Source organism: Lissotriton helveticus, chromosome 2_1, assembly GCF_964261635.1.
Source record: "Lissotriton helveticus chromosome 2_1, aLisHel1.1, whole genome shotgun sequence".
Lineage (NCBI taxonomy): Eukaryota > Metazoa > Chordata > Amphibia > Caudata > Salamandridae > Lissotriton > Lissotriton helveticus.
Window position 1 is genome coordinate 588,135,508 of NC_136059.1, and position 22,931 is coordinate 588,158,438.

The window sequence follows — 22,931 nt, forward strand, 5'->3', positions numbered from 1 at the left end:
AGGGGAAACAGGGAAAAAACAGCGGGAGAGGAGCCACATAATCAAAACCCCTTCAGCTCCCACCCCCCCGCCCGAAAATACTCAGAGCCCACGGGAAGATAATAAACACACGGATAAGCTCCAGGAACGTAAAGACGTATCAAACATAATCATACAATTATGAACGGATCACCCAACCATACCACAAAATAACAGTCCACAGAGGCAAGATCAGCTCAACCCTGTCCTCGTTTTTCGCAAACTGTAATCGTCCAGCGCACCAGGAAACAGACCACATAAAGCAGGAGGTGAATAACAGGGAGTCGAATCAAAAATACACACAAGTTGTAGCGATCGTGACCCGGATGATCCAGAAAGTACAGTAACCACTTCAGGCAAAACAGGCAAAGTTCCGATGAGAATACGGAGAAAGCCGGTCCAGCGGCACCGTCACAGGATCTTCGTACGGCCATGTGAGGCAAAAGAGGAAAAGGAGACCCATCGAGGTCGGTCCAGACGGGATCCAGCCGGGGAACCTCCGGAACAGAAGGAGGCACAGGACGAAGAAGGGCAGCGGACCCCCGCACACCCACACCATCAGCAGCCTCCAGGTCCACGACCCCAAGGAAAGTTCCAGCAGCACACAACAGAGATGAAGCCGCACAAACCGAGGGGGGTCCGGCAGGCCCAACAAAGGGACCCCCCTCCAGGATAGCGGTCGGTGTGGTCATGGGTGCCCCCCAGGAGCGCAGGGCGGCGAGGATGTCGCGGAGCGTAGGCTCACCTTTACAGTATTCAGCAAACGTGCCGCGCGGCGGACTCGCATCGCCGGTTCCCGCAAGGCCGAGAATCATGGGGCCGGCCGCCATCTTAGAAGCCCGGCGGGGCCGCTGCAAACACCGACCCCCGCCCGGATATCAGCGGGGCAAAACAGGACACCGGCAACCACCAGCGGAGGTGCCACCAGGGCAGGAAGGGGAGCCACCAGAAGAAGGCGATGCGCCAGCACCCCACACGCCGCCGGCACCGTTCTCCGAGTCCGGGCGGAGGAACTCAAAATGGCCGGGCCGGAGAACAAAGGGGAGACGAGCCAGATGTACGGTTAACCCCGTCCATGGAAGTCAGCTCCCCAACACCAGGCCGCAGGACCGCCGGACCAGGCCCGGGAGGCCGCAATCGGTCTATTAGCACATCGGCCCCTCCGACCGACTCCACACCACCACCAAGGGCCGGCCACCGCGCCCCGTCCAGCCCGGGTGCCGCCAAGGAGTGCCAGGCCCGGCCGCTCCGGAGGCCCCGAAGCAGACAGGGGCGTAACTCAGGATCCGTGACACCCAGGAATCACCGGAGCAAACGGTAAGTGCCTGTGAGGTATCGTCGTTCCACTGCACATCGTGGAATACTTCCCGGGGCAGGATAAAGTACAGGATATTAGTTGCAGACAGGAGAGTGATCGGAGCCGAGCTAAAACGCGGCCATCTCGGACGCGAGCTTGGCTCCTCCCCCTATTTTGATATTTTTAACGATATTAGTGTAAACTATATTTTTGGCTCAATATTTTTGTACGTACCTTTATGAGTATAGAAAAACGATATTTGTGTCAACAATATTTTTGACATGATATTTCTGTCACGATATTTGTGTCAACAATATTTTGTCACTGATCTGGTTCTGCCCAAGTGCAAGTGGGTATCCGTAAGGGCCCTAATTTAAAGGTATTAAATGCTCTATAGCTGCTTGGCCAGTCTCCAGTACCTTTGTTAAAACATAAGCTCTATCTTCATTAGCTGGGAGCTGTACATCTAATAGTTTTGCCACCCTAAGCATAAGCACACTGAATGAGGCACTTGGCCTTTCCTCAGTGGCAGGACAAGGAAGAGAAACAAGGACAGTGGATGGAGAAGAATCCAGGCCACTGGCATCTTGCAGTTCTACATCCTATTGGGAAAGAAAATCACTTCATTCATCGAAGATGTCATTATCTGAGCAGTGCCAAAACGTTTATGCAAAGTTTGTGCCCTATCATGTGGTAAAGGCTAGGTATCAGACTCTGTGGTTCTGAAATTCTGGACCCCGCTGTTATCCCGGTATCGAGATGCAATACCCGTGCCACAAAATATCAACGTACCATGACGAATTTGGTGTCGACGGACCGGTAATGATTAGGACATCATCCCTATACATTTGCGTCATGATTGAGGGATGCCAACACCCCTAAATCGTAGTTTCCGTCCCGACCCTTAGACTCCATTTTGTGAACGACATCCATCTTGTGTCTTGCCCTCATGATAAGTCAATTGAGTAAGGTCGAGCTTGATCTAAAAGGACACGTCCACCTTCCCTGACTTCTCCCTGACCTGTCCCAACTGACTCCATTGCCTCCAGCCGAACCTGTTTGGGCAGCTCCTCGCCCAGTGGCCAAATAAGATAGCATCAATGCATAACATGCCACAAACCATTCACTACGTACAGACCATGTTTTCTACACACACACACACACCTGTCCACGTTCCTCGTTTATGGCCAGTTTTATGACTAGGAGGTACCCTTCTTTATTGGGGTTTCATCGATATCTGATGGGAGTTCCGGGCCTGGCCGGGTAATCCGTCACAAACTGGACATCTAAAATATGGGTTGGCCTACATGACTTTGCTCTTTGTATTATTGTACAAATATGTGTATAACCATATCGTAAACTCAAGAATTCTTGCTTGCAGCTATTATTTCTGTATATAAGGAGGAAGCTGGTTCTGTAAAAACGAACAGTCTCCTGGGAATACGCGACCCGGGTTGTTGTGTTTCTAGGACACGTGTTACTTGGTAGCTGCCAATAAAACTCGATCTCTGACTTCAACTAGAAGACTCCGTGTTTCTGTGGTCCGGAACAGGGAGAACTCGGAGGTCTTCGGGTGTTATCCCCTGGCACCACCGGGTTCCTAAAAACCCGTTACCTCAGTTGGCGCCCAACTCGGGGCGGTATCAAGCGGCGACGGTCCAAGCCAGATGTTCGTGAGGAGCTTCGTGTGAAAATTCCAGAGGACGGCCAGCCACTTCAGCGACCCCTGTATGTCGACGCGGTTCCGAAGGTCTTTGCTGCGAGGTTCCCCGCGTCCCGACGGCTACGAAGGACTGCTGCCCTGACTATCGCCCTGTTTTGGACCCAGTGATACTTGGTAGAGCGAAACGATAGACGAGTCTTCTAGTGACGTCATCGATCTTCAAATACTTCAGTTAAGTATAAGTGGAGCGTCTCCCAGTCCTTAGTTTGATCCTTAGTTTTTGGTATCCTTGAGATACGTTTTGATTTGGTACTTGCAAGCCCCAAAGCCGAAGGACTCGTGTATTCACGAGAAATATCGTAATCAATAAATCCTTTGAAGTTTGAAGCTAGACTAGTGAGCAAAGATGCCTTGTTTTAGCAGATTTGGAAACTTGTTTTGTCTTGGTTGTAGTAAGGACTCCCGATTAGAGGATTCTTGTCCAGTTCCTCCGATTGGAACTCCAACATATGAGTTATACGTAAAACATGGCATAGGTCCTATCACATATAATGAAGTGTGGATAAAATACACCCGCAAGGATGGTGTTTTAAAATGGCCCCAATATGGTAGTTTTGACTCAGAAATTTTAGATAACCTCGAGGTCAAATTGTTCAAGAAAAAAGCCCGGCCGGCGATGTTTGACTCTTTTCGCTTATGGCGCAAAGAAGCCAAACAGAAAGAAATGAAATTAGCAAAAAGGAATAAAAGAGGTATGTCGATGGTGCAAGCTGCCGTTGCATACAAGGATAACGAGGAAGAGCAAGAAAGCGAACAAATGCTTAGGAGCAAGAAACTAGCAGTAGATAAATGCTACCCAATGTTACCTCATAAGGGACAAGGTCAAGAGGAAAGATCCGAGAAAGATCCATTGATGTCCCACTTATTAAACTCACCACCGCCGTATGCGTTAGACGCTACCGCACCCCCAAAGCATTTTATTATACCGCGCTCCGGCGCACGAAACACAGCTCTTGCACACACGCCAGCTACTCTTCAGCTGGTTCCTACTTCTCCGGCGCAGCCTTCTCAAGGGCCGCCGCCTCTGCTACATACTCCATCTACTTCTACTACTATGCCTACCGCTCCAACTGTTCCCTATGATACTACGTCTGCCACTGCTTCAACTTCCTCTGCTATTGCCTCGATTTCTTCTTCGTATCAGCCTGTCTTTTCTGACGTATCTGCCCCTCCGCAAGCTTCTCCTTCTATTAGACAGAGAGTGGCAGGTACTGTCACTGGTCTGCTTTCACCTTTCTTTGGGCCGCCTAAAACGACCCCTAAAACAGAACGTAGACAGTTACGTAGTCAGCTGCCTGATTACGAGGAAAGAGAAGTGCTGAATGAGCTAGCACGCCAATGGATTACGGACACTGTTAGATATGATGTTCAGTCTGTTATGGAAGTTTTCCGTCAATGGGATGCACCCACTCAGATACGTATTCGAAGAGATGTGTGTATATCTGTGTGAAGATTTGGAGACAAATGATCCCAAACGCAAAATGAACGAACTATGGCGTACGCGCTTTAAGTTCCATGAAGGTATGATTATAGGTGCCGAAGTTGAGGAAGCAATAGATTTATTGTTCTCTTACCGGAGTAAGGGAAACGCCTCTAGATCATTGTACGAAGACGACGTATCAGGTAGAAAGAAAGCGAGACAGTACCCCATGAGAGAGGTTCCTCCGGTTTGGAGGGAAGGTGATGCGAATGTAAACCCACCAATTCTGCCACATTTCCAGCGTGTATGGGTACATGTCCCCTGGAAAAGATCCGAAGTTTTAGCACTCAAGCAGACATTACCTGATCCCCGTAAAAATCCGACTGGGTATTATAAGGAGTTATCGCAGACTGCCAGCTCATGTATAATGAATTTAGCGGATGTAGATATGTTGTTTGGGAATGTTGTTCCACATCCTTTATGGAGTAAAATCCGTCATACGGATCATGATCGAGAACTAGGTGACTCATGGGCTAATATTACCGCTATAGATGCTAGACAAATAGGTGGTTCTAAACCTGAGCCGTTAATAGCCAAACTTCCAGGTAGGATTATCGCGTACATGAAAACATTAATGCCTGAATTACGCGTAAATTGGGACAAGCTGTCTGCGTGCAAGCAGAAGAAAGATGAGAATGTGTCTGACTTTTTCACGAGATTTGAGGAGATTTTCACGGATCATAGTGGTCAGGATATGGCTACGAGGGTGGTCAAAGACTGTTTGTAGACAAATTTGTACATAATATGCTTCCTGAACTGTGTAATAAACTGAAAGATTCAGAGAGTGCTTGGGCTGTCTCTACGTCAGCACAGATTTTAGCTACAGCCCAGTACTATGAAAATAGGCGCAAAGACGAGCTAGAAAAGGTAGACAAAAAGACGAAAGATTTAAAAACTAAAGTTCTTCTCCAGCAGGCCTATCCGCCTCGTACGGCTAGTCAGCCTAATTATCACCAACCACAGCAGTATTCGAGAAACGCGCAAGGAAACGAGTTTTCCCATCAGCGTCTTCCGTATGGCCCGAATCAATGTGCATATTGCAAGGAAGAGGGTCACTTTAAAGGTAATTGTCCGGCTCTTGCGCGACGTTTAAACGGCATTTCAGGTATAAGGGGTAGAGGTGTTCAACATGCTCCTAGGGGTAGGGGCCGTGGAAATTTCCCCCAGAATACAACTTCTTTTCCGCCTCAGAATTCCATGAACAGCTTTGACCAACAGAATAATGCATCGTCTAGGTCAGCTCAGTACTATGCTGACGACTATTACACCGAAAACGAGAATGAGGGAAATAATTGCTAGGACAGCCATGGACAAAGAGAGGGAGTCGTTTCAGTTCCAGTAGATCAGAATGGACCTTATGTCGAGGTGATTACCTCAGGAGTGTCAGAGCCATTTCTGCTGGATACTGGTGCTACAAAAAGTTCTATCATGCACTCGAAACTTCCTGGCGCACCTTTGTCTGGCGAAATGAATATTTCAGTAGGTTTCTCTGGCGCCCCTGTTAGAAACCGGATCTCTAGTTCCATGTCCCTTTCTGTTGGCCCATGCGAATTAGAAGCACCCCTCATTCTTACAACAGGTTGCGGTAAAAATTTGTTAGGTTTGGATTTGCTAAAGAGGTTATATGCGACTCTGTACTGTTCTCCCTTGGGAGTACAACTTACCTTAGGTAAGAAAGTCATTTCTCCAATGTATTTGTCAAAGGAAAATATTCCAACTGAATTGTCATCTCTTCCCGATATACTCTGGGCTAATGGTTCCAATGATGTAGGCCGTTTAGAGATAGCACCGTATGTCATAACATTGAAAGCCAACGTTAGGTTGCCACGTACTCCCCAATACAAAATATCTAGCGAATGCAAAAAGGCGTTGTTGACGATTGTTTATGATCTGATCGAGAAAGATGTCATCGAAGAAACAACAGGCAACGTTTGTAACAGTCCAGTTTTGCCCGTTTTAAAGCGTACCGATCCTTCACAGCCCCCTGTGTACAGGTTTGTGATCGACCTCAGAGAAGTGAATAAGGTGGTTATTCCACAGTTTCCAGTTGTCCCCGACATTACTGCCTTGTTGACAATGGTTCCAGCTTCAGCAACTTGGTTTTCTTCAGCATCCCGATTGCTGAGGAGAGTAGAGATATTTTCGGCTTCAATTTAGGACGACGAAGCTTCCGCTTCAAGTGCGCTCCTCAAGGCTACTGCGAAAGCCCATCAATATTCAGTCAGGCCCTGAAAACACAGCTAGACACAATTATTCTACCTAATGGGTCAACTCTGATTCAGTATGTCGACGATCTGCTGATCGCTGCAGACACTGAAGAAATTTGCAAGCGAGCTACATTGTCCTTATTGCGTCACTTATGTGACATGAAGCACAAAGTCTCTCTTTCAAAACTGCAATTTTGTCGACAAGAAGTAACCTACCTAGGTCACATCTTATCGAAGGAGGGAAGGAGACTGACACCAGAAAGAATACAGGCAATTGCAGAACTGAGTGCCCCAAGGACACAGAGAGAGGTTCGGGCCTTCTTGGGCATTACATCATACTGTAGACAATGGATACCGAATTTCTCACTGCTAGCTAAACCCTTGCTGGCACTACTCTGTAAAGACACACCCAATCCTATGCCCTGGTCTGAAGATTGTCAAACAAGTTTCCACGAGTTGCGTGATGCATTATGTTCGGCTCCTGTGTTGGGAAACCCCAACTACAGTAAGCCTTTTACATTATATGTCCACGAGAAGGAAGGTTGTGCATTATCAGTCCTAACACAATACTTTGGGGACAAACAGCGCCCATGTGCATATTTTTCGGCAACTCTAGATCCTGTGGCTAAGGCACTACCAAGTTGTCTGAGGGCCACCGCCGCAGCGGCTGTCTGCATTCGACAGTCCGCTGGGTTAGTCATGAATAATACTCTGATCGTTATGGTCCCGCATGCAGTAGACATTTTGCTAAACAGGACGAAGACACAACATCTTACTAGCGCTCGACTATCCAGTTACGAACTAACACTATTAGCGAGTCACATTCACATAAAGAGGTGTGATACACTCAACCCGCTACGCTACTACCTATCTCGGCCGAGACAGACGAGGTTGAAAAACATGACTGCTGCTTTAGGACAGAAGAAGAGACAAAAGGGAGAGTAGACTTACAGGACACTCCCCTTCCTGAATGCAATGATACTTTATGGGTTGATGGTTCATGTTTCAAGTTGCCGAATGGGGATACGACTGCAGCATATGCCGTAACGACATTACACACCATTATAGAGACCGCGCGCATTTCCCACAATTCCGCACAAGCCGCAGAGCTTATCGCACTTACAAGAGCATGTGTGTTGGCGAAAGGAAAGCAAGTGAATGTGTACACTGACAGCCAATACGCCTTTGGCGTGGCTCACAGTTTTGGGAGATTATGGCGTGAACGTGGGTTCCTGACGTCGCATGGTGCAAAAATACAACATGGTCAGCTAGTTAATGAGCTCCTCGAGTCACTGACCTTGCCACTACAAGTTGCAATTATAAAATGCAGTGCACACAGAAAAATTCAAGACGATGTTGGCCGTGGGAATGCATTTGCAGACGAGGTTGCGAAAGAGACTGCAAGGAACACAATGAGTCGGATGTATGTTGTAGGTCCCGCTAGATGGATTACTGATGTGGGGATGTGTGAGGACACCATCGAAAGCGTGAAAACTATCCAAGCCGAGGCCACAGAGAAAGAGGTGAATGAATGGAGAGAAAGCCAGGGTAGATTAGATACGAATGGTTGTTGGGTCGAATTGTCAGAACACCAGTGATGGCTATTACCTAACGCATATGTACTTGCAGTGGTAACAATGGCCCATGGAATTGCGCACATCAGTACGAAAGGAATCTGTAAGCTATTGGCCCCAGTATGGCAGAATAGTAATATCCCAAAATGTGCAGAGAATGTGGTCAGAAACTGTATGGTGTGTTTAAAGCACAATCCCGGTAGGGGAACCCCAACTCCAGCTGGTCATTTTGCGCCTCCAACGTATCCGTTTGAGGTTTTGCAGCTCGATTTCATCCACATGGAGAGGTGCAACAATCTGAAGTATGTGCTCGTTGTTGTTTGCGCTTTCTCCAGGTGGGTGGAAGCGTACCCCCTTAAGGACAACACTGCCTTGTCAACTGCCAAAGCCCTTGTCAAGGAGTTCTTCCCTAGATTCGGTATGCCTAGAATCGTTTGGAGTGATAATGGAAGTGAATTCGTGGGACGTGTGATGAGGAGAGTGTGTGAGTGTCTAGGCATACACCAGAAATTCCACGCTGCAAATCACCCCGAATCAGCTGGATTAGTAGAGTGCTACAATGGCACGTTAAAACTCAAACTAGCCAAAATCCAAGCCAGTATAGGCCTTGAATGGCCTGACGCCCTGCCTCTAGCACTCCTGTCGACCAGAACGACTGTCCATTCCAGATTAGGACTTAGCCCCCATGAAATAGTGTTTGGCCGCCCAGCCAACGTCTGGGGCGTGCCAAGGCCAAAGAAACTCAGCGAAATAGAGCACCCCGTACTGCTTGACTATTTGTGCGAATTAACAACTAAATTGCGTGTTTTACACCAACAGGTTCACAGTTCCTCTCCGCCAGCCTCTGATGATCCAGGTCACTCCATCGAACCAGGCACCTGGGTGCTGGTGCGGAATTTTCAGCGCACGAACAACGAACAGCCCAGGTGGACCGGACCATACCTTGTTCTTCTGTCCACGAGATCAGCCGTTCGGGTGGAAGGAAAGAAGAACTGGATCCACGGGACCCATTGTAAACGGGTCCCTCTGCCCCTTCCATACGACCGGTGGGTCAAGGAAGGAATTGCCGACTCCGAGACAGAGTCCATACCTCGCTTCATCCCTTTCAGCGATGCACGTTTGAAAGGAACTGGTACCGAAAAGGAGAGTGATTATATTTTACAAGGACTTGTGCCACCGTCAATGCAGTTGGACACTACAGAACCTGAGACATTGTTTGAAGACCACACCGTACCTGGGAAAGAACAATATAATCTAAGGTCGAGACAAAGAGACTAATAAAAAAGGCAACTTAATGCGATTTTCCTTTCCCCCAAGAACTATTTTTGATTTTTCAGCTCTCTCGCCCAGGGAACTTGCTCATTTTTGATTTTCGAACCGCCATCCGGTTCTGCTGCTAGGGTCGCGGTTGAAGTCTGGGGAGTGCAGCTGGGGACGTTTAGGTCAACGCTTCTGGTTGGTCCAAGGGAGTTACCCCGGACTGAACGGAGCGCCCTCCCTGGCAGAATCAATCTCCCACCGCGGGCAGCAACTAGTGGATGGAGTTTCCAGGGGTAGAGAGACCTACCAGATTCACGAACTTTGAAAGACAATTATGCACAGTACTGGCCAGAAAAAGGTTTCTGATAATATGTATTTTAATGTTGTGCAGCATAACGATGTTTTTGATTGGTTATACTCTATTCACATTTCAAGTTACCTTTGCAAATGACACTCGGCCAACACCTCCTCCTACTATCTCTCCACACTCCTTTCACCCTCTACCTGAACACGAGTCTGCCAGAAGACTCGAATTTATAAATAACTCATTCATCCAACTCCTACACCAACACCAGTCCATAATGAACACTTCGAACTGTTGGATATGCGGACTCATGCCGCACACAACTGATAAGGGTATCCCATACTTCATCCTGCCATTCAGTTATTATGGTTCTCTGTGGGCTTTCCAGACTCTGTTCCTGTTCGCCCTAGAACCATACCCGCCCCGTTCCACTGAGAGCGATTCCAGCAACAAGGCACTAGTGGCAGGGATAAGAAATATGAGTAGGGATATTGACACATATCAAGCGATTCCCAAAGATGAACTCACTCCATACAGTCGTTGGAACGTAACTAAGTATGGGGTTTCCTTGAGTAAGGGCCAGACAGCAAAGAAATCCCGCCCAGTTTGGATAGTGCCCCACCGAGGTCACTTATGTCTGCAAGGTATCGGCAGGGATCCTAAAGCACAATTAGGAAAGAGCGTATGCACGGAAACATATGTATTTGCCTCCCGAACTTCCCCTCTATTCTTGGCAGCTAAAGGCACCTATTTCGTCTGCCATGACCAAGCCTATACATGGTTGCCCCCAGACTTCTTGGGCACGTGTTTTATCTAATTCCTGCTGCCACCCACCTACACAGCCAGGGCAGATTACCATCGGACAAGAACAGCTAGGGGTGTCGTGAGTAAAGACGACACTGCGGGTCAGGAATTTGCAGACTTCGCAAAGGGTTTTCTCCCATTTTGGGGGCCTATGGTGAACAGCAGGAACATTCGCCAGTTATCGAGGATAGTTGAATCCGCCGTGACTGAAACGGCCGGAGCCCTTGGCAACTTAACAACTGAGCTTCAGTCGGATCGACTTATGACCCTTCAGAACAGGGTTGCCCTAGATATCATACTTGCGGACCGTGGTGGTGTATGTAGAGTGATCTAATCCAGTTGCTGCATTTTCATCCCTGATAATGCACCGACAGTGTACCAGGTCATCTCTAAGCTACACAAAATATCTGGTTCCCTTCACGTAGAAAAAGGGGATTGGTCTCTGCTAGGGTGGTTCTGGGAACTGATCACTGCCTGGGGATGGAAAACCCGGATCTTCATTGGGATGATCTTAGCGCTTCTGTTTATGTTCTGCCTGTGTGTACAGTGCGCTCCTGCACTATGTGGCCTCTGTGCTACTCCATGTGTAAGGAAGTCTGTGTCAAGGGACGAACTGAGCAACAGAATGAAGCTACAACAGCATCTCCACGAATTCATTTATACAGATTTGGACTCAGATTAACATGAGTTATTGCCTTATATGAGGGCAAAAGGAGGGTCTGTGGTTCTGAAATTCTGGACCCCGCTGTTATCCCGGTATCGAGATGCAATACCCGTGCCACAAAATATCAACGTACCATGACGAATTTGGTGTCGACGGACCGGTTATGATTAGGACATCATCCCTATACATTTGCGTCATGATTGAGGGATGCCAACACCCCTAAATCGTAGTTTCCGTCCCGACCCTTAGACTCCATTTTGTGAACGACATCCATCTTGTGTCTTGCCCTCATGATAAGTCAATTGAGTAAGGTCGAGCTTGATCTAAAAGGACACGTCCACCTTCCCTGACTTCTCCCTGACCTGTCCCAACTGACTCCATTGCCTCCAGCCGAACCTGTTTGGGCAGCTCCTCGCCCAGTGGCCAAATAAGATAGCATCAATGCATAACATGCCACAAACCATTCACTACGTACAGACCATGTTTTCTACACACACACACACACCTGTCCACGTTCCTCGTTTATGGCCAGTTTTATGACTAGGAGGTACCCTGCTTTATTGGGGTTTCATCGATATCTGATGGGAGTTCCGGGCCTGGCCGGGTAATCCGTCACGAACTGGACGTCTAAAATATGGGTTGGCCTACATCACTTTGCTCTTTGTATTATTGTAGAAATATGTGTATAACCATATCGTAAACTCAAGAATTCTTGCTTGCAGCTATTATTTCTGTATATAAGGAGGAAGCTGGTTCTGTAAAAACGAACAGTCTCCTGGGAATACGCGACCCGGGTTGTCGTGTTTCTAGGACACGTGTTACTTGGTAGCTGCCAATAAAACTCGATCTCTGACTTCAACTAGAAGACTCCGTGTTTCTGTGGTCCGGAACAGGGAGAACTCAGAGGTCTTCGGGTGTTATCCCCTGGCACCACCGGGTTCCTAAAAACCCGTTACCTCAACTCACATACCTGTGCCCTGGTGGAAGTCAGGGGCAGCCTAAGTTGAGTTTGTTATGCTTGCTGCTCAGACTCAGAGAGCACAACAGGCTGCAAGCCTTCCTCTGGTGTTGGAAGGTTTCGGCATCGATGTAGGGGAGCTGGCGCAGAGGATGGAGCTGAAACTGGAGTCGGTGCTGAATACGACATGAGTTTGAGGGTCACATATGACACCAAGGGTGAACCCGCAATGGAATACCCTAATGGAAGCCTTTGCGGCTCATAGGGACCTTAAGGCTTGGAAAAGGGAACAGGCAAAGTGTCAAAAACTGTGCAACATGGCCTCTCTGAAGGCCTCCACTTTCTGCAACATTGCAGACAGACCCAAAAACTCAGGATCTACCTGGACTAAACTTTAAATCGCCTCTGATGTAGATCGGGAGCGAAACCAGGAGGCACGTTGATGCTTTTGCTCCCACTCTTGAGTCTGAGAGGCACGAAGGGATCGATTCCAGCCTCAATCTATGCTTTATCTTGGACTTGCCCTAAGACTTTGACTGTGATGATGATCTACCGCAGGAATGACTCCAGGAGCAGAAACTGGACATTCCTTTCTACCTCGACCAGTTATAGGGTAGAGTCTTCTTGTGTTTGGAGACATAAATCTTTGCCTCATGATCCCGAATAGCCTTCGGACTCACCTAAGAGAAGCAATCATAGTTCCTGGAATCATGCTCCAACACCAGGCACTAAAGACTGACTTTGTGAGGGTCCGTCACAGACTTCTGTTTGCAAACGTCCCTACACAGTCTGAATCCTGTAGTCTGGAGAGGAGGGTGCCTTTTTCCTTGCACACTGGAACATTTTTAACAAAAAGAGGTCAAAAGAACAAGGAGAAGCTCCTTATCTGTGTCTGAAGGCACAAAAAGAAAGGAAGAGACATCAGCTTGCATAAGTGACACATATGCGTCTCCCCATATTACTTCTGGAGCAGAACGACATTGGCACAGGGCCACACAACTGCACCTACCAGCGCACAGAAGTACTACTTTTGAGTATCCAGATCCAGTCTGACCTGGGGAATATTCTAGAATCAATCATTTTTATTGCTTGGTAAATTATCTTAATACACAGCTCAGCTGCCTACATTCAATTGCCAGCAGAGCGTAACATCATGGCAAGTACACAGCGTACAGGTCTACAGCCCGGAAGGCGACCCCAAGAAAAGAAGTGTCAGGCCATAGCGTGTAGACAGGGCAGTTGCTTAGATACCACTTTTATAAAGGAAATGAGCAAGAAAATAGACAAAATACCACCCCTTCCCTCCTCCCCGAAACCCTTGCACCCCCACCCTGATCCGCATCAGTCTCAAACTCCCCCTTCCACCCTCTTTGGTCGCCAGTCATATCTCAGCATTATTCAAACTACTTTAGTGGACCCCCACGGCTCCAGAGGTATGAGCTGTAGAATTTGTAGGTATTTCGGGCATGTGACTTCCCTCAGTTCTTTAGAGAGGAGCTGTATGAATGGACCCCATAGCTTCACATATTCTGAGCCTGTTCCATCAATGCACAGCGAAAGGCGTTCCATTGCCAAAAGATGCCAGAGTCTCTGGATCCAATCCCGTGGATCAGGTGTGGTCGAGGAACCCCATTGCGCTAAAAGAACCTGTCCTGGGGAATATTCTAAAAGTGAGGAATCTGCTGTTAGAAGTATTCATCAGAAACTAACATGCAGCCATTTTGAGGTAAACATAAAAAGAAGAGCTAATGGCTTTGACTATCATGGCTATCGACAAAAATGTTTGACGATGGTATTTTGCATAAATCGATTCAAATTAAGATCGTCAAAGTGTCTTTTAGCATCAGTTATTGCATTTATGCAGTCCCCAAGTAAAAATCGTGTTAGAAGCACTGAGTGGGCTTGAAATTTTGAACTGATAAACATGATTGAGGCTTGGAAGAAATTATCTAAAATATGCAGCAGTACAACATATTACTGAACTTTATGAGGTACATTTGAATCAACTAAAAATTCTATGAATTGATAAATTGGAAACACATATTAGGTGGGGTGATGGGGTACTACTGCTCTAGTAGAAAGAGGCAAAAAAGGATGTATAAAATAAAATCTAAAGCCTGAATGGCATTAACACATCTTTTAAATTATCAGTGTTTTATTATAATGAAACACAGATGAAAGAACAGGTTTTATTTCTAAGCCCATTGGTCTAACTTGTTTTTGATTTAGTTTCACCAGAAAGGAATGAAGAGGTTATTATCTGAATGGGAGAACAACGAGTAGCTCAAAAAAGGCTAATTCACTTGGTTACTTATTTTATTCTTAAGGGTTTTGTAGCAAATATCCAGCAGAACAAAACTGTTACAAACTGAAAATTAGTGTAATTACATCATGTATTATAGTGAAAGATAGCTAAGAAGTGAAATTAGCTAATAATGAATTCATCTAATATGTCTTTTCAAAAGATTAAAACATTAAGGCCCTCATTACGATGTTGGGAGGGCTTGCGTCCGCCAGACTACGTTTTGCTGAGCGAACACTCCTAACCATAGGTCGGAGGTTCCGCACACTGAATTAGGATGTGACCGCATATGGTGCGGTCGCAAACTTCCATTTCTCCATGGAAGCTTGTCAGCGGGCGGAAACTACCCGCAGCAAAAGCTCCTATAGAGAAATGGGATTTCGTGAAAATCCCTGCACCTTAGTTAGTAGTCAGCTCACGGTGCCTGCCACACGGTGCAGGGACTTTTGAGGGGAACACCGTAGGTGCCCCCCAGGGCCACAACAAGAGGGCCATTTTTGGCGATACCCGTCACAACGAGGAAAAGGGGCACCGAAAAGTGCTCAATGCCCCTCTTTCTATTGGAGGATTTTTTTTATTTAAAGTATTTATTTATTTTCTGTGCTCAATAAAAGTAAGGCTCAGTTCTACTGAAAAGGCAATTGCAGTAACACATGATGTTTAGAAAACTATTGGAGGAAATTGTCATGGCGAAATCACATTGTTTTTTTCTTTTTTTTAAATCAAGCTTTGGGATTTATTCATTTTTATTTGAAAAATTGTAACTTTGTTGTACAGTTCCATCATGCTTGACACAATTGTCTGGCATAGTTACATTGTAAGGCGGTACCTGCCAATGCTTGAAATGTCCACCAGGTTGGCAGACATTTACAAATTTGGTGGGATGCACCTCCGTCAGGGTGATGGAGCAATTTAATCCATCGCCCTGGTGGAGGACGGGTCGTCCAGCAAAAAAATTGATAATAGTCAGGTTCCAAATCTCTAACACAAGTTACTACTTGTGTAACGATATATCTGTAAGAGACATTAGTTAGTGATAGATTCCTCACCTTAGAATATCCCCAGGCGTCAGACTGGATCTGGAAATTTTTGCGTAGCAATACCCCTGCGTGTCGGTAGGCGTCGTCTGCGGCTCCGCGTCCGTCGTCGTTAGCGCCGGAATGACGTCGTCGGAGTACTTAGACGCCGCACATGCGCGCTGACGTCAGTTCTGATACACAGCTTTTCCGCGCCAGATACGCAGAGCCATGATAGAACCAACACTGGTGCCAAGAAACTAGGGCCCTGAAAGGGGATGACCTTAACCCTAGATATCGGTTCGCAGAACGGGGAGGATGGGTGGGTCGGTAAGGAATCTATCACTAACTAATGTCTCTTACAGATATATCGTTACACAAGTAGTAACTTATGCATCTGAAAGAGACACGTTAGTGATAGATTCCTTACCTTAGAATAGATACCCCAGCAATACCAACCCCGGTGGTGGGTCTGCGAACCAATAATCACACCAGAAAGTCCTGGAGGACGGAACGGCCAAAGAAGCCATCCCTCCGGACTTGACTGTCCAGGCAGTAGTGTCGTGCGAACGTGTGCAGCGAGGCCCACGTAGCTGCCTGGCAAATGCCCTGTAAGGGCACTCCCCGGCCCAGGGCAGTTGTAGTTGCCGTGGCCTGAGTGGAATGAGCCCTCAATCCAACAGGGGGCTCCTTCTTAGCCATGGAGTAACATGCCTGGATACACAAGATGATCCACCGGGAGATGGTCCGCTTGTGTACCGCCTTCCCCTTCTTAGCACCCACGTAGCCAACAAAGAGTTGGTCATCCACCCGGAACTGGCGTGTGCGATCCAAATAGAATGAGAGCGCACGTTTTGGGTCCAGACGGTGGAGCCGCTCTTCCTCTTTAGAGGGATGCGGAGGCGGAGAGAAGGTTGGCAAGGTGATGGACTGCCCGATGTGGAAGGCTGAGACAACCTTGGGCAGGAAAGATGGCTTAGTACGCAACACAACCTTGTCCGGATGGACAGAAAGGAAAGGTGGAGTACAAGAAAGGGCCTGAAGCTCACTCACTCTCCTGGCAGAGGTGATGGCAACCAGGAAAGCAGTCTTCAGAGTCAGAAGAGGACAGTTGTGAAGTGGCTCAAAGGGAGCGCACATCAGGAAGGTAAGAACAAGGTTCAAGTCCCACTGGGGCATCACGAAGGGAACAGGAGGGAACATGTGCGTGATGCCCTTAAGAAATCGATTTACAATAGGGGACTTGAACAAAGAAGGCTGATCAGGTAGCCGTAAGAAGGCAGAAAGGTAGCCCTTGACAGTGCCCAGAGCAGAACCCTGGTGGGCAAGAGAAAGAAGGAAGAGGAGAACCTCAGAAAGGGGGGCAGAGAGTGGATACACAGCCTTTGCTGTGCACCATGCCACAAATCTGTTCCACCTGCAGGCGTATACTGACTTCGTGGAGGGACGCCTGGCTGCCAGAATGACATTACAGACTTCGGGAGGCAAGTCAAATGGCCTCAACTGTCGCCGCTCAATCTCCAAGCTTGTAGGTGGAGACTGGACAGGTTCGGGTGGAGGACCGTCCCCTGCTGCTGCGACAGAAGGTCCTCCCGAAGGGCCAGACGAATCGTGGGATCTACTGACATGCTGAGTAGCTCGGGATACCAGTATCTTCGTGCCCAGTCCGGAGCCACAAGGATAACCTGGGCCCGGTCGCGCCTGATCTTCTTCAGCACTCTGGGCAGAAGTGGTATAGGCGGAAAGGCGTACAACAGACCGCAACTCCACTCGCGACGAAAAGCGCCTCCGAGCGAGTGCCGCCTTGGAAATTCCAACGCGCAGAACTGATGACATTGCGCGTTCTCTTCGGTGGCGAATAGATCTAACCAAGGCTCTCCCCATTGCTGAAAGAGGCCTTGCGCCACGTCCGAGTTCAGACGCCATTCGTGATCCATCATGCACCGACAGCTGAGTTCGTCCGCCCTGGCATTCAGAGAAACTGCCAGGTGTTGAACTACCAGGGTCACACCCTGACTTTCCAGCCACTGCCAGAGGCGCAGACACTCGCACTACACTCCCCCGGACAGAGGGGAGGAATGCCTTCAGCGCTAGACGAATCGCCCGTAACTCCAACAGGTTGATGTGGAGCCGGGCCTCCGCCGGAGAACAGAGTCCCCTGATCTCCGCCTCTCCCATGTGGTCACCCCAGCCCTGGAGGGACGTGTCCGTCACAACTACGTGCTCCAGGTGGGGTAGGGAGAAGGACCTGCCACTGACCCAATCGCGGTCCGTGAGCCACCAATGCAACTGTCTTGCAGTGCCCTCCGAGATCAAGACGTGATCGGACAAGTTGCCCTGATGCTGGGCCCACTGAAACTTCAGGTCCCACTGCAGAGCCCGCATCCGCCACCGGACGTGACGCACCAGTAGGATGCAGGAGGCCATCAGCCCCAGAAGCCGCAGCGTCAACCTGACCGAGACTCGGGATAAAGGCTGAAAGATGGGAATCAGAGCCTGAACATCCCGAACCCGCTGTTCGGGAGGGTAAACCCGAAACTGCACCGAGTCTAGAACCGCTCCGATGAAGAGGAGCTTCTGAGAGGGACACAGGTGTGACTTCGGCACATTGATGGAGAACCCCAGCAAATGCAGGAGGTCGGCCGTAGTCTGGAGGTGGCTGACGACTGTTTGGGGCGAGCCCGCCTTCAACAACCAGTCGTCGAGGTAGGGGAAGACTGACACCCCTAACCTGCGCAGATGAGCTGCGACCACCGCCATCACCTTCGTGAACACCCGTGGGGCGCTGGTAAGGCCAAAGGGGAGCACGGTAAACTGAAAGTGCTCGTGGCCTACCGTGAACCGCAGGTAACGCCGGTGGGCCAGCAGGACGGGGATGTGAAAGTAAGCGTCCTGCAAGTCCAACGCTACCATCCAGTCTCCGGGGTCCAGGGCAGCTAAGACCTGAGCCAAAGTCAGCATCTTGAACTTCTCTAGACGGAGGAAGCCGTTGACGTTCCGTAGGTCCAAGATCGGGCGCAGGCCCCCCTTGCCCTTCTTGGGCACCAGAAAGTAGTGGGAGTAACATCCACACCCTACTTCTGGCCCAGGAACGCGCTCGATGGCCCCCTTGGCCAAGAGGGCCGTGACTTCCTCTTGCAGAAGGTGCAAGTGATCCCCCGACACGCGGTGGAATTGCGGTGGCATGGCTGGAGGGGTCGCCTCGAAGGGGAGGGAGTAGCCCCTTCGGACGATTTGCAGCACCCACTTGTCCGATGTGACAGTGTGCCAGTGGAAGTGGTGATGGCCAACCCTGCCTCCCACAGGCGTCACAAGGGCCTGAAAGCTCGGACTAGGAAGGTTTGGAGGCAGGTGCTGCGGAGGGAGGTGTGGACTGGCCCCGCCGCTGACCCCGACCGCCGCCGCCACGGCGGTTTCCACGGTCGCCACCGCGCTGCTGGGTAGTCTGCGGTGCGTGGCTGGCAGCACGTGTGGGGACGCCCCTTCCGTGGCCACGAAAGGAGCGAAAGGCACCCGATTGCTGGCGCGTGGCCGAGAGGCCTAAGGACTTGGCCGTAGCCCTGGAGTCCTTAAAACGTTCCAGCGCATGGTCTGCCTTGTCGCCAAAAAGGCGACGGCCATCGAACGGCATATCCAGGAGGGTGGCCTGGACATCGGCCGAGAAATTGGCGGACCTCAACCAGGCCTGGCGTCGAACCGCCACCGTCGTTGCCATCGCCCTGCCCAGTGAGTCCGTGGTATCCAGCCCACACCGGATAGAGTATCGTGCCGCATCTCGACCCTCCACAAGGGCTTGGGCGAGTTTAGCCCGGACCTCCTCCGGGGATTGTGGCAGCACGTCCGCGACCGTGTCCCACAGGGTGTGGGTGTAGCGGCCCAAGAGACACGCGGTGTTGACAGACCGCAGTCCCAAACTCAGGGACGAGAACACTTTCTTTCCGAACTGTTCGTATCTCTTGGATTCCCGATCGGGCGGGGCCGTCGGGAATGCGGTCTGGGAAGTGGAGGCCTGGATAACCAGGCTCTCGGGGTGGGGTGGGGTGGGTGGACAAAAAGCAAGGGTTGCCCGGGGCCGGGCGGTAGCGTCTGGCCACGTTCCTATCCACAGGCGGACCTGTGGCGGGCTTGGACCAAGTGCCCACAAGAACGTCACATAGGGTTTCATTAAACGGCAGCAGAGGCTCACTGGAGCTTACCTGCAGTTTAAGAACCTCAGTGAGGAGGTTAGTCCTCACGGCTGCGACGGGGAGCTCCAGGCCCAAGGCCTTGGCTGCCCTCATCAACACTACGCTGTAAGCAGCCCCCTCCTCCGTAGCCACGGTGGGAGGGGAGACAAATCCAGTGTCTGGCGAGGTGTCAATACCACTGGCCTCCCCAAGCTCATATGTCCAGTCCTCCTGTGACTGGCAATCCTGTGCCAGAGGGTTCTCAGACCCCTCCCAATCACCTCCGTCATCAGTCTCCTGTAATCCAGGGTCAACAGACTGGACCTCCTCATGGAAATAGAAATCTCCAAAGGCCGTCGGAAGCGGCGCCCAACGGCGCCGTTCCGGCGCCAGAGTCGGACCGAAGGGAAGATTGGGGACGGCGTCCACAATGGGCGCCGGGGGCGACACCCTCAGGGCCGGCGCCGGTGAGGTCGTGAGGTCGACCGGTGACGACCCGGATCCGGAAGCGGATCCTGTGAGGTCCTGCGGCGCCGGGACCGAAGTCGCCGGCGGCGCCGGGGCCGAAGCGCCCAACCCGCTAGGGCCTCCAGCCGGGACCGCTGGCCCCGGAGGCGCCGTGGGGCCCGGCCGAGGAGGGAGGGACTTCATGGCCATGAGGTACCGCTCGACCTCCTCCGGCGTCGCGCCGTTCCCAGGGACCCGAAGGTGTGGGGCAGGCAGCGACGCTTGCGACTCTCGCAGAGCCACGTGGGCGGTGTCGCCCGAACCCCCGGCCGCATCGTGCGAGCGTCGGGGTGGGTCGGAGGAGCGATGATGCCGCTCCGACCTCTCATGCCTCTTACCTGAGGACTTGGATCCCGACGACCGATGTCCACTCCCGGAGCTGCGGGGACTCCGACCCCGCGACCGGTCCCTCGACCTCCCGTGGGACCGGGACCTGGAATGGCGCGGGCCGACTGCCGGAGCTCGAGCCGCTTGCGGGACCGCTCCCGCCTAGCTTTCGACGTCAGGGCCCGGCAGTCGGAGCAGGTGCGGTCGTCGTGGTCGAGGCCTAAGCACTTCAGGCACCGGCGATGGGGGTCCGTGACCGACATCAGTCGGTCGCACGTCGAACAGGGCTTGAACCCGGGCATCCCTACAGGCACCGATAGAGTCGAAGACTCAAGAAAGAAATGATTGAAAAAGATCAAAAAGTTTAGTCAAAAAATGACTAGGGGTAGAGCTTCTCCGGATCTGCGCTAGCTGGCGCGGAAAAAAGAAGAACTGACGTCAGCGCGCATGGGCGGCGTCTAAGTACTCCGACGACGTCATTCCGGCGCGAACGACGCCGACGACGGACGCGGAGCCGCAGACGACGCCTACCGACGCGCAGGGGTATTGCTACGCAAAAATTTCCGGATCTAGTCTGACGCCTGGGGATATTCTAAGGTAAGGAATCTATCCCTAACGTGCCTCTTGCAGATACAAATGTACCACACTCGTTTGTTGAACCATCAAAAACATTACTATGCTGGAGAGAAATCAAGACTCTTTATCACATTTATTGTAGCTGTAATAGTAAAACAAACCTGTACAAAAGTTGTGTATTTGGGAGGATCTGTTCTAGCTTGTTTGTATTTTTCAACTTAAAGCACAGGACAGCTGGTGAAGGGTTATTGGTAAATATTTTAATGATACCACTGGGAAAGGACACGGTCATGTCACCAGTAATCTTCACAATACATCTAAAAAAAGGATGAGAAAAAAATTAAAATAAATATTTAGTCAGCAGTACTCAAACAAATTAAGGCTTAATCATGAGATATCTCCCCATAACCTTACTTGAGTTTTCATCAACACATTTAAATGCATCAAATAACACAAGGGATATTTATTGATGGCAGAGAACAAAAAATACAGGCTATGTTGAAATAAAAGACTATTCACCGCTATACTGAAAGTACAATTTAAAATAGCCAGTAAGAAGACTTAATAAGGCTATGCACCTAATGAACAGATGTTTATGTGTCCCGCAAATCACATCCAAGAATTAACGTAGCTTCACTCATTCAGTTCCTGAGTCTAAAACTTTAAGTTCTGTAAAGCTACAAGTTGTTAGTTGTGTTGCTGTGGAGCCATATTCGCATGGAAGCAAGAGCCATTTAAAACATGTAAACTAATAACTGTAACTATGACTCCCTTCTTAGCCCCAATTTATGATCTGAGCCATTCACTCTGGGCATTAATGTTAGCAGGTTAATGTGATCAGATAGTTATTACATCGAAGATATCCCTCAGGCCCACAGACTCTCCAACCCTCATACTGATACATGGCAGAAAAGCCCAATATTGGGATTTTAAAAAGTGCCAGTAGAAGTTTCCTCAAGAAAGAAGAGGATTTCTCCTCCTTATTGTGATTGTGCTTTTTGTGGTTAGACCCGTTAGGAGATCATTTGCAGGTGCTTTGTCATATCACTTCGGGACTGGCCAAATTCGCTTGGCTGTCTGCTCTCTGCATTGATGAATAGGAGTCAGAGGATATGGGGTTGTGTTCTGGTCCAAGGTCCCGTAATCAGATGGAATTTGGATTCACCTAGGACACATTTGGCAGGATTTAAAACATGTTACGTGTAGTCGTAAAGCACATTATCACCTGGGAGGGTATCCTGGGGCTGAGCAGGTGTGTGTGCCTAGCTCTACCAATGGCAGGTTGGTTGACTAAAAACCAGGCCTCCAGCTTTTAGTGGAATTCAAAAAGAGAAGAAGAGGCTCAGATGTGGAATGCTGGGGGTAGGAGGGAGAAGAGGCATTGCATGCTTTAGGAGCAATGTAAGAGAAACACCAGTCCTCCTGATCTGGTTCTGTGTATGCGTGAGGTGTGTGCGAGCAGGAGTCCTGCAGAGTTGAGTTTTCTGGGTAGCTGGTGGAAGGAGATGCAAGTGTTCAGATAGATGGGGTCTGAGTGTGTAGTGTATTGAGTATGTATGAGTGAAGTTTAAATTGAGCAAATCTGTGCTTGAAATCTTGGGATGAGGCTTCTAATGTACTTGTAGTTAAATCTGAGAAATATTAGAGAAGTCCTGTACCTGCATCGATGAGTCATGGAAAAACAGTAACTGACTCCTGTGCACCAGAGGCACCTTATACACTCCACGGCCATCACATACCTGGTGGGT

At 49.6% G+C, this 22,931-nt stretch overlaps 1 protein-coding gene across 2 annotated transcripts in view; it reads right to left on the minus strand.

Annotated features, from left to right (window-relative positions):
• The window catches only part of FCHO2 (FCH and mu domain containing endocytic adaptor 2), a 1,197,262-nt gene that overhangs the window by 180,929 nt on the left and 993,402 nt on the right, over nt 1–22,931 (minus strand). For both annotated transcript variants that reach the window (XM_078675272.1, XM_078675273.1), the window contains exon 19: nt 21,345–21,500. In XM_078675272.1, coding sequence (XP_078531398.1) covers nt 21,345–21,500 — 156 coding nt within the window. The remainder of the gene's footprint in view (nt 1–21,344; nt 21,501–22,931) is intronic.